Source organism: Triticum urartu, chromosome 7 (genome assembly GCF_003073215.2).
Source record: "Triticum urartu cultivar G1812 chromosome 7, Tu2.1, whole genome shotgun sequence".
Classification (NCBI taxonomy): Eukaryota; Viridiplantae; Streptophyta; class Magnoliopsida; order Poales; family Poaceae; genus Triticum; species Triticum urartu.
The window spans coordinates 418,603,567-418,615,318 of record NC_053028.1 but is presented as its reverse complement, the minus strand read 5'-3'; the positions used below and the strand labels follow the sequence as shown (position 1 = coordinate 418,615,318).

At 44.4% G+C, this 11,752-nt stretch overlaps 1 protein-coding gene across 1 annotated transcript in view; it reads left to right on the top strand.

Annotated features, from left to right (window-relative positions):
- Positions 1-987: 987 nt before the first annotated feature.
- LOC125518892 (vegetative cell wall protein gp1-like) overlaps positions 988-11,752 on the top strand; it is a 45,191-nt gene continuing 34,426 nt past the window's right edge. Inside the window, exon 1 of the mRNA XM_048683785.1 lies at positions 988-1,003. Coding sequence (XP_048539742.1) covers positions 988-1,003 — 16 coding nt within the window. The remainder of the gene's footprint in view (positions 1,004-11,752) is intronic.

Below are 11,752 nucleotides of genomic sequence, written 5' to 3'. Positions count from 1 at the left end.
CATGAAGTAAAGGAGCTGGATATATGTGTGCGTCTTTGAGTACTTACGATTTGGCCAGGGGCTTATCCCTGGGGCGCCACTCGGAGCTGTTATCGATGTCCCATGCGGAGTTGTCCGCGGGGAGACCTTCCCCTTCTTGGACGCCTCTGCCTCCAGATGCGTGGAGGCCGCCCTTTTCTCTCCCCCCCTCCGGGGAGAGTTGCTTTCCTCCTCCTCGTCGTTGTCCTTGGTGTGGGAGGAGTGGGTCTCGGCGTCTTCGGACGTCACGTCCGAAGTGCCCTTACGGTGGAGACCACTCCTAGTCTCCTTGGCCGCCTTCTTGGCCTTCTTCTCCGGCGCTTGGTAGGGTGCCGGAACCAGCATCTTCGTCAGAAGAGGTATTGCTGGGTTTTCGGGCAGCGGAGCCGGAACTGGATCCGCTCCGCCTTCTTTGTCCAGCCCTGAAAAAATAAATGGGAAAGCTTAGGCGTCTTCCTTGAGTATGCAAGTAAAGGATACACCTTGAAATATGAAAAACTTACCAGACTGGCGGGATGGGCCAGGTCGTGCCCGCGGTCCTCGGTCGTCATCGGCCACGTCTCGTTGGCCTTAAAGAGCACCTTCCATATGTCTTCGTGCATAGTGCCAAAGAACTGCTGCAAGGTCTGGTGCTCGGCCGGATCGAACTCCCACAAATGGCAAGCCCGGCTTTGGCACGGAAGGATCTGACGAACAAGCATCACCTGGATCACATTGACAAGCTTGATGTTCTTGTCTACCATGCTCCTGATGTGCGTCTAAAGCGTTGTCAGCTCGTCCGACGAAAACCAGTCCAGGCCCTTCTCTAGCCAGGAGGTGAGCTGCATCGGGGCTCCGGACTGGAATTCGGGAGCCGTGGCCCAGGTGGCGTCGTGAGACTCTGTGACGTAGAACCACTATTGTTGCCACCCTTTGAGAGTCTCCATGAAGGTACCTTTGGGCCATGAGACGTTGGGCATCTTGCTCACCATGGCGCCTCCGCACTGTGCGTGTTGACCACCCACCACCTTTAGCTTCACATTGAAGATATTTAACCACAATCTGAAGTGGCGTGGGATGCGGAGGAAGGCCTTGCACACGACAATAAATGCCGAGATGTTAAGGAAGGAGTTGGGGGCCAGATCGTGGAAATCCATCCCATAGTAGAACATGAGTCTGCGGACGAATGGGTGGAGAGGGAATCCCAATCCGCGGACGAAGTGGGGGATGAATACCACCCTCTCATGGGGCTTCGGGGTGGGGATGATCTGCCCTGTTGCTGGAAGCCGGTGGGCGATTTCCTGGGCTAAGTACCCGGCCTCCTGGAGCTTGGTGATGTCCTTCTCCTTGACGGAGGAAACCATCCACTTGCCCTGTGCTCCAGATTCGAACATGGCTGGAGTGCTTTTTTGAGGTGGAAGCTTGGGCGCTGGAGCTCGAGAATGGATGGGTAGAGAGGAAGAGGGCATGGGTGAAAAGGTGACATCCTTATCCCTTTATAAAGGTTGTGAATACCAAGCGCCTCCCCACTCGCCTTAAAACTCTCCTATTCCCCAAGGGCCATGCAGACGGCGCGGTTGGATTACCCACGCCCGTATTGGTGAGAATTGCGCAATAAGGGGACACGATCTCTGCTTCGACAAGACGTGCCAATAAAACCGCATCTTCAAACATGGAGCAGGAGGCTAAAACGGTTCAAAATAATGACCGGACAGTGACGTGATGTCACGCTACAAAAGTTGTCAGTGGATTGGATTCATAAAATATTATACTCTCTGTATGTGTGTGTGTGTGTGTGTGTGGTACTCGCTTTGCAGAGCCGGACACTTTTTCTGTGTTCGAAGGCTATTTTGGAGTATTTGGAGGAGGAACCTGCCTTGCAATGCCGAAGACAATCTGCGCGCTGCACACATCGTCATTGAAGCATGGTTCAGGGGCTACTGAAGGAGTCCTGGATAAAGGGGTCCTTGGGCATCCGGACTATGTAACATGGACCGAACTAATGGGATATGAAGATACAAGACAGAAGACTTCCTCCCGTGTCCGGATGGGACTCTCCTTTGCATGGATAGCAAGTTGGAGTTCGGATATGTAGATTCCTTCCTTTGTAAACCGATATGTACAACCCTAGGCCCCTCCAGTGTCTATATAAAACGGAGGGTTTAGTCTGTAGAGGCAATCACAATCAAACACGCTAGATCTCTAGGGTTTAGCCACAATGATCTCGTGGTAGATCAAATCTTGTAATCCTCATACTCATCAAGATCAATCGAGCGGGAAGTAGGGTATTACCTCCATCAAGAGGGCCCGAACCTGGGTAAAACATCGTGTCCCCTGCCTCTTGTTACCATCGACCTTAGACGCACAGTTCGGGACCCCCCTAGCTGAGATCCGCTGGTTTTGACCCCTACAGGCGTAAAGGGAGCACCTTTGCGATTGTTACAACCGGGTCACCGGACATGTACCTCGGATGGGTGAAGCCTAAAGCTAGCGTTCTTAAGAGAATAAGTGGTTGGCAATCAAACAACAGATGGTTACATTATTATAACCACTCCAACACCGCGGCACGCGTAATTGCAGTATGCCAGCCCAAGGAAAGGAACCCTTAACGGAACTATTTTCCTTGGAAGATTTTTCTTACATATGAAATATAACATACAACCCGAACTAAAACTTCTTGTCTGTTTGAGCACAATTACTGGGTTGCCTCGTTTCCGGACATAATGAATGCTTCTTTTCGAAAAGTATCCAGAAACACTCCACCATTTTTTGGGTTCGGAGGTCAAAGCCAAAAGCCTGCGATGACAATCTTTTTACATTTCGGATAAAGGTATAGGTTGATAAATACACTCAATCATAAACCTATTCCTTATCTATTTCATCTATAAGACTGTCTAATTTACAGTCCTCCTGTGAGTACTTCACAGCTACCATTACTTGGTCATAAACCAACTTCACTGGAATTTCTTCCCCGTCTGGTCCCCGTGGTCCCACTCGGGCCATGTGATTTGGATCTAGCTTGGTGAAGCGCGTTTTTACCATGGCCCAGGCTTCTTGTGCGCCTTCTCGATAGGCGGATGTCTTCCATAGCTCGAAGCGGCATCGGGCACCCTTGAACAAGCTTTCCAATCCCTCCATACTTTCTGGAGGGGTATTAGAGGGCCATAATGCCTTCACCATAATCTTCATGGCTTTCTGGGCCCGAGCATGTACCATGGACAATTCCTTCAGAAAATCACCTTGAAATCGGGATACTTCCTCTTTCGGCCGGCCAGTTAACAGACCTGCAGCAACAAAGTCATGACATTCCGAACCATGGACTATGCATGAGTACGTAAGGTGGTTTTTACATAAGAGAGGAAGACATACTGAACATGCCACCTTTCAGATTCTCATTTTCCTTCTGAGCAGCTAATAATTGAGCCCTCAAGCTCTCTATCTCTACGAGTTGTTTGTTGATACGTCTCTAATGCATCTATACTTTTTTTTATTGTTCCATGATGTTATATTATCAATCTTGGATGTTTTATAATCATTTATAGTCATTTTATATCATTTTTTGGTACTAACCTATTGACATAGTGCCAAGTGCCAGTTGCTGTTTTTTACATCGCAGAAAATCAATATCGAACGGAGTCCAAATGCCACGAAACTTTACAGAGAATTTTTATGGGCTAGAAGGAACACAACGGGCCCTGCTGTGCCTGGGGGGTGCCCCGAGGGGAGCACAACCCACCAGGGCGCGCCAGGAGGCCCAGGCGTGCCCTGGTGGGTTGTGCCCACCTCGGGTGCCCCCGGACCGCCTCTTTGCTCTATAAATACCCCAATATTCCCAAAACCCTAGGGGAGTCAACGTAATATTGATCCAGACACCGCAGAGTCCAGAACCACAAGATCCAATCTAGACACCATCTTGGATGGGGTTCACCACCTCCATTGGTGCCTCTTCGATGATGCGTGAGTAGTTCTTTGTAGACCTTTGGGTCCGTAGTTAGTAGCTAGATGGCTTCATCTCTCTTGATTCTCAATACAATGGTCTCTTGGAGATCCATATGATGTAACTCTTTTGCGGTGTGTTTGTTGGGATCGATGAACTTTGAGTTTATGATTAGATCTATCTTTTTATATCCATGAAAGTATTTTAGTTTCTTTGATCTCTTTTATACATGATTGCTTATAGCCTTGTATTTCTTCACCGAGATTTGGGTTTTGTTTGGCCAACTTGATCTATTTATCTTGCAATGGGAAGATGTGCTTTGTAGTGGGTTCGATCTTACGGTGCTTGATCCTAGTGATAGAAGGGGAACCGACACGTAGGTATCATTGCTACTAAGGATAAAGCGATGGGGTCTATCTCTACATAGATAGATCTTGTATACATCATGTCATCATTCCTATTTCATTACTCCATTTATCCATGAACTTAATAGACTAGATGCATGCTGGATAGCGGTCGATGTGTGGAGTAATAGTATTAGACGCAGGCAGGAGTCGGTCTACTAATCTTGGAGGCGATGCCTATGTAATGATCATTGCCTGGATATCATCATGAGTATTTGAAGTTCTATCAATTGCCCAACAATAATTTGTTCACCCACCATTTGCTATTTTTCTCGAGAGAAGCCACTAGTGAAATCTACGGCCCCCGGGTCTCTTTCTCATATTATTTGCCTTTGCGGTCTATTTTCCTTTGCGTTTATTTTCATATCTATTAATCCAAAAACCCAAAAATACTTTGCTGCACTTTATTTTATTTGTGATATATTTTTTCAATCTATTACAACTTTCTCCCGTCACGCACCAATTTCTGGCACCGTTACCCGAAAGGGGTTGACAACCTCTTTAACACATCGGGTTATGAGGATTTGTTATCTATGTGCAGGGATTGTTTACGTTGTGTTGCTTGGTTCTCCTACTGGTTCGATAACCTTGGTTTCATATCTAAGGGAAATACCTACCGCCGTTGTGCTACATCATCCCTTCCTCTTTGGGGAAATACCGACGTAGCTTCAAGCGACATCAAAAGGAATTTCTAGCGCCATTGCCGGGGAGGATCTTCAACATATACCAGGTTCCTAATCATAAATCTCATCTCCTTGCAATTTACATTATTTTCCATTTGCCTCTCGTTTTCCTCTCCCCCACTTCACAAAAATGTGCCATTTTATTCGCCCCTCTTTCTCGTTCGCCATTTTCCCGTCAGATCTATCCTTTGCTTGCAATCATGAGTAATTTCGGTATGGCACCAATAGATGATGGCCTAAATCTTAAAATTGGATGTACGGGCAATCTGGATTCTAAAACTTTTATCTTGGGGCAAGGGAACGTTATGGGAAAAGAACGTATCAAAGAATTCTTCAATTGTGTTGGGAATCCAAGTCTTGATGATGCTCCTATACTTAAAACTACTAGATCTTATGCGGATGCTATTTCAGCACTAGTTCTGAAACTTGAAAGTCAATTTATACGTACCCATCCTAGTTTGCAAAGATTGTTTTTTGAGCTTCCTGTTATAATGAACCCTAGGGCTAAAAAGTTGGCCACTCTCGTTCTTATGAATGAGTTTGACTACATAATACGGGAAGCTAGGGAAATCTTTGATTTTTATGGTATGAATCATGAAAAACCTATGCAGATGAAATTCTTTACAATAGTGATTATGCTTTAAGACATTTGCTTGCGGATAATAAAATCTTTGATGAGAATCTCAAAAAGGAAGTCCTCGTTCTAGATATAACCCAACAAGTTTTCAATAATGTTAACCAACATTACTCTTGGATTGTTGCGGGGAATCAAAGAGGTTATGATGAACATCAACTTAGGAATGCTAAGGTTTATATGGATAATATGTTTTATGTTGTGTTTACAAAACCCCATGATGAAAGCACCTCTAAGAAGGTTAAGAACAAAGATGACAAAACTTAGATTCTTACTTTATGCCTAGCTAAGGGCGTAAAACTATAGCGCTTGTTGGGAGGCGACCCAATGAATAAAATTATTTTTGCTTTTTGCTTCCTGTTTTTGAATGTTAGCACAATTATGATACTGTTATGATTGTGTTTTTATGTTTTATTTAGTGTTTGTGCCAAGTAAGGCCATTAGGATCTTCTTGGGTGATAGTTGTTTGATCTTGCTGAAAAAACAGAAACTTTTGCGCTCACGAAAATAATTTTCATTTTCACCAGAGAGCGATACAATACCCATTCCACTTGAAGTAGATCAATATACAAATTTCTCAGGTCGTCCTAATTTTTCAGAATTTTTGGAGTTACAGAAGTATTCGAAATAGTCATATTGCTACAGACTGTTCTGTTTTGACAGATTCTGTTTTCCTTGTGTTGTGTGCTTATTTTGATGGCTCTATGGTTTTCTTTGATGAGCTTTTGCCATAGAAAAGTTGGAATACAATAGATATAATGCAAGAACAAAATATGAATTGGTTTGATACATCACTTATAGTAGTGATTTATTATTCTTATACTAACGGATCTCACGAAGGTTTTGTTGAGTTTTGTGTGATTGAAGTTTTAAAGTTTTGGGTTATCTTACGATGGATGAAGGAATAAGGAGTAGAAGAGCCTATGCTTGGGGGTGCCCCGGAATCCCAAGCTATTATCCAAAAAAGAGCAACCAACTAAGCTTGGGGATGCCCCCGAGTGGCATCCCCTCTTTCTTCTAACGACCATCGGTATTTTACTCGAAGCTATATTTTTATTCGTCACATACTATGTGTTTTGCTTGGTGATACGTCTCCAACGTATCTACTTTTCCAAACACTTTTGCCTTTGTTTAGGACTCTAACTTGCATGATTTGAATGGAACTAACCTGGACTGACGTTGTTTTAGGCAGAATTGCCATGGTGTTATTTTTGTGCAGAAATAAAAGTTCTTGGAATGACCTGAAAATCAACGGAGAATATTTTTGGAATATATAAAAAATATTGGTGAAAGAATCAAGGACAGGGGGGCCACACCCTGTCCACGAGGGTGGGGGCGCGCCTACCCCCCTGGGCGCGCCCTGCTACCTCTTGAGCACTGCATTGGATTTCCCCGAAGAGGAAGGGATGATGCAGCAAAGTAGCGTAAGTATTTCCCTCAGTTTTTGAGAACCAAGGTATCAATCCAGTAGGAGGCTACGCTCGAGTCCCTCATACCTACACAAAAACAATAGCTTAACGCAACCAACGCGCTTAGGGGTTGTCAATCCCTTCACGATTACTTACGAAAGTGAGATCTGATAGAGATGATAAATAATATTTTTGGTATTTTTGATATAGAGATGCAAAGTAAATAAAGTAAAAGCAAAGTAAAAGCAAAGCAATAATAAAGTGATGGAGATTGATATGATGAGAAAGAGACCTGGGGGCCATAGGTTTCACTAGTGGCTTCTCTCAAGAGCATAAGTATTCTACGGTGGGTGAACAAATTACTGTTGAGCAGTTGACAGAATTGAGCATAGTTATGAGAATATCTAGGTATGATCATGTATATAGGCATCACGTCCGAGACAAGTAGACCGAAACGATTCTGCATCTACTACTATTACTCCACTCATCGACCGCTATCCAGCATGCATCTAGAGTATTAAGTTAAAAACAGAGTAACGCCTTAAGAAAGATGACATGAAGTAGAGGGATAGTTTCATGCAATATGATAAAAAAACCATCTTGTTATCCTCGATGGCAACAATACAATATGTGCCTTGCTGCCCCTTCTGTCACTGGGAAAGGACACCGCAAGATTGAACCCAAAGCTAAGCACTTCTCCCATGGCAAGAACAACCAATCTAGTAGGCCAAACCAAACTGGTAATTCGAAGAGACTTGCAAAGATAACCAATCATACATAAAAGAATTTAGAGAAGATTCAAATATTATTCATATATAGACTTGATCATAAACCCACAATTCATCGGTCTCAACAAACACACCGCAAAAAGAAGATTACATCGAATAGATCTCCACAAGAGAGGGGGAGAACATTGTATTGAGATCCAAAAAGAGAGAAGAAGCCATCTAGCTACTAGCTATGGACCCGTAGGTCTAAAGTAAACTACTCACGCTTCATCGGAGGGGCTTGGATGATGATGTAGAAGCCCTCCGTGATCGATGCCCCCTCCGGCAGAGCTTCGGAAGAGGCCCCAAGACGGGATCTCGTGGATACAGAAAGTTGCGGTGGTGGAATTAGGTTTTTGGCTCCGTCCCCGATCGTTTGGGGGTACGTGGATATATATAGGAGGAAGAAGTACATCGGTGGAGCTTCGAGGGGCCCACGAGGCAGGGGGCGCGCCCTAGGGGGGGCGCGCCCCCTACCCTTATGACCACCTCGTGGCTTTCTTTACGGAGGGTCCAAGTCTCCTGGATCTTATCTGATGAGAAAATCACGTTTCCGAAGATTTCATTCCGTTTGGACTCTTTTTGATATTCCTTTTCTTCGAAACCCTAAAACAGGCAAAAAACAACAATTCTGGGTTGGGCCTCCGGTTAATAGGTTAGTCCGAAAAATAATATAAAAGTGGATAATAAAGCCCAATAATGTCTAAAACAGTAGATAATATAGCATGGAGCAATCAAAAATTATAGATACGTTGGAGATGTATCAAGCATCCCCAAGCTTAATTCCTGCTCGTCCTCGAGGAGGTAAATGATAAAAATAGAATTTTTGATGCGGAGTGCTACTTGGCATAATTTCAATGTAAATCTTCTTAATTGTGGTATGAATATTCAGATTCAAAAGATTCAAGACAAAAGTTCATATTGATATAAAAATAATAATACTTCAAGCATACTAACACTATAGGTGGAATAGAATGGTGGTTGTGGAGAAGACAAAAAGGGAGAAGATAGTCTCACATTAACTAGGCGTATCAACGGGCTATGGAGATGCCCATCAATAGATATCAATGTGAGTGAGTAGGGATTGCCATGCAACGGATGCACTAGAGCTATAAGTATACGAAAGCTCAAAAGAAACTAAGTGGGTGTGCATCCAACTCGCTTGCTCACGAAGACCTAGGGCATTTTGAGGAAGCCCATCGTTGGAATATACAAGCCAAGTTCTATAATGAAAAATTCCCACTAGTATATGAAAGTGACATAATGAGAAACTCTCTATCATGAAGATCATGGTGCTACTTTGAAGCACAAGTGTGGTAAAAGGATAGTAACATTGTCCCTTCTCTCTTTTTCTCTCATTTTTTTATTTGGGCCTTTCTCTTCTTTTTTTATGGCCTCTTTATTATTATTATTATTTTTCGTCCGGAGTCTCATCCCGACTTGTGGGGGAATCATAGTCTCCATCATCCTTTCCTCACTGGGACAATGCTCTAATAATGATGATCATCACACTTTATTGTTGGGGAACGTAGTAATTTCAAAATTTTCCTACGCACACACAAGATCATGGTGATGCATAGCAACGAGAGGGGAGAGTGTAGTCTATGTACCCTCGTAGACCGACAGCGGAAGCGTTATGACAACGCGGTTGATGTAGTCGTACGTCTTCATGGCCCGATCGATCAAGCACCGAAACTACGGCACCTCCGAGTTCTGGCACACGTTCAGCTCGATGACGATCCCCGGACTCCGATCTAGCAAAGTGTCGGGGAAGAGTTCCATCAGCACGACGGCGTGGTGACGATCTTGATGTTCTACTGTCGCAGGGCTTCTCCTAAGCACCACTACAATATTATCGAGGACTATGGTGGAGGGGGGCACCGCACACGGCTAAGAGAACGATCTTGAAGATCAACTTGTGTGTCTAGAGGTGCCCCCTGCCCCCATATATAAAGGATCAAGGGGGGAGGCCGGCCGGCCCTTGTGGGCGCGCCAAGGAGGAGGAGTCCTCCTCCTAGTAGGAGTAGGACTCCCCTCTTTCCTACTCCTACTAGGAGGGGGGAAGGAAGGGGGAGAGGGAGAAGGAAAGGGGGGCACCGCGCCCCTCTCCTAGTCCAATTCGGACCAGAGGGGAGGGGGCGCGCGGCCCACCCTGGCCGCCCCTCTCTCTCTCCACTAGGGCCTATAAGGCCCATTACTTCTCCCGGGGGGTTCCGGTAACCCTCCGGCACTCCAGTTTTCTCCGAAATCACCCGGAACACTTCCGGTGTCGGAATATAGCCGTCCAATATATCAATATTTATGTCTCGACCATTTCGAGACTCCTCTTCATGTCCGTGATCACATCCGGGACTCCGAACAAACTTCGGTACATCAAAATATATAAACTCATAATGCAACTGTCATCGTAACGTTAAGCGTGCGGACCCTACGAGTTCGAGAACAATGTAGACATGACCGAGACATGTCTCCGGTCAATAACCAATAGCGGAACCTGGATGCTCATATTGGCTCCCACATATTCTACGAAGATCTTTTATCGTTCAGATCGCATAACAACATACTTTGTTCCCTTTGTCATCGGTATGTTACTTACCCGAGATTCGATCGTCGGTATCTCAATACCTAGTTCAATCTTGTTACCGGCAAGTCTCTTTTACTCGTTCCGTAATACATCATCCAGCGACTAACTTATTAGTTGCAATGCTTGCAAGGCTTAAGTGATGTGCATTACCGAGAGGGCCCAGAGATACCTCTCCGACAATCGGAGTGACAAATCCTAATCTCGAAATAAGCCAACCCAACAAGTACCTTCGGAGACACCTGTAGAGCACCTTTATAATCACCTAGTTACGTTGTGACGTTTGGTAGCACACAAAGTGTTCCTCCAGTAAACGGGAGTTGCATAATCTCATAGTCATAGGAACATGTATAAGTTATGAAGAAAGCAATAGCAACAAACTAAACGATCAAGTGCTAAGCTAATGGAATGGGTCAAGTCAATCACATCATTCTCCTAATGATGTGATCCCTTTAATCAAATGACAACACATGTCTATGGTTAGGAAACATAACCATCTTTGATTAACGAGCTAGTCAAGTAGAGGCACACTAGTGACATTTAGTTTGTCTATGTATTCACACAAGTATTATGTTTCCGGATAATACAATTCTAGCATGAATAATAAACATTTATCATGATATAAGGAAATAAATACTAACTTTATTATTGCCTCTAGGGCATATTTCCTTCAGTCTCCCACTTGCACTAGAGTCAATAATCTAGATTTACACAGTAATGATTCTAACACCCATGGAGCTTTGGTGCTGATCATGTTTTGCTCGTGGAAGAGGCTTAGTCAACGGGTCTGCTACATTCAGATCCGTATGTATCTTGCAAATCTCTATGTCTCCCACCTGGACTAGATCCCGGATGGAATTGAAGCGTCTCTTGATGTGTTTGGTTCTCTTGTGAAATCTGGATTCCTTTGCCAAGGCAATTGCACCAGTATTGTCACAAAAGATTTTCATTGGACCTGATGCACTAGGTATGGCACCTAGATCGGATATGAACTCCTTCATCCAGACTCCTTCGTTTGCTGCTTCCGAAGCAGCTATGTACTCCGCTTCACATGTAGATCCCACCACAACGCTTTGTTTAGAACTGCACCAACTGACAGCTCCACCGTTTAATGTAAACACGTATCTGGTTTGCAATTTAGAATCGTCCGGATCAGTGTCAAAGCTTGCATCAACGTAACCATTTACGATGAGCTCTTTGTCACCTCCATATACGAGAAACATATCCTTAGTCCTTTTCAGGTATTTCAGGATGTTCTTGACCACTGTCCAGTGATCCACTCCTGGATTACTTTGGTACCTCCCTGCTAGACTTATAGCAAGACATACATCAGGTCTGGT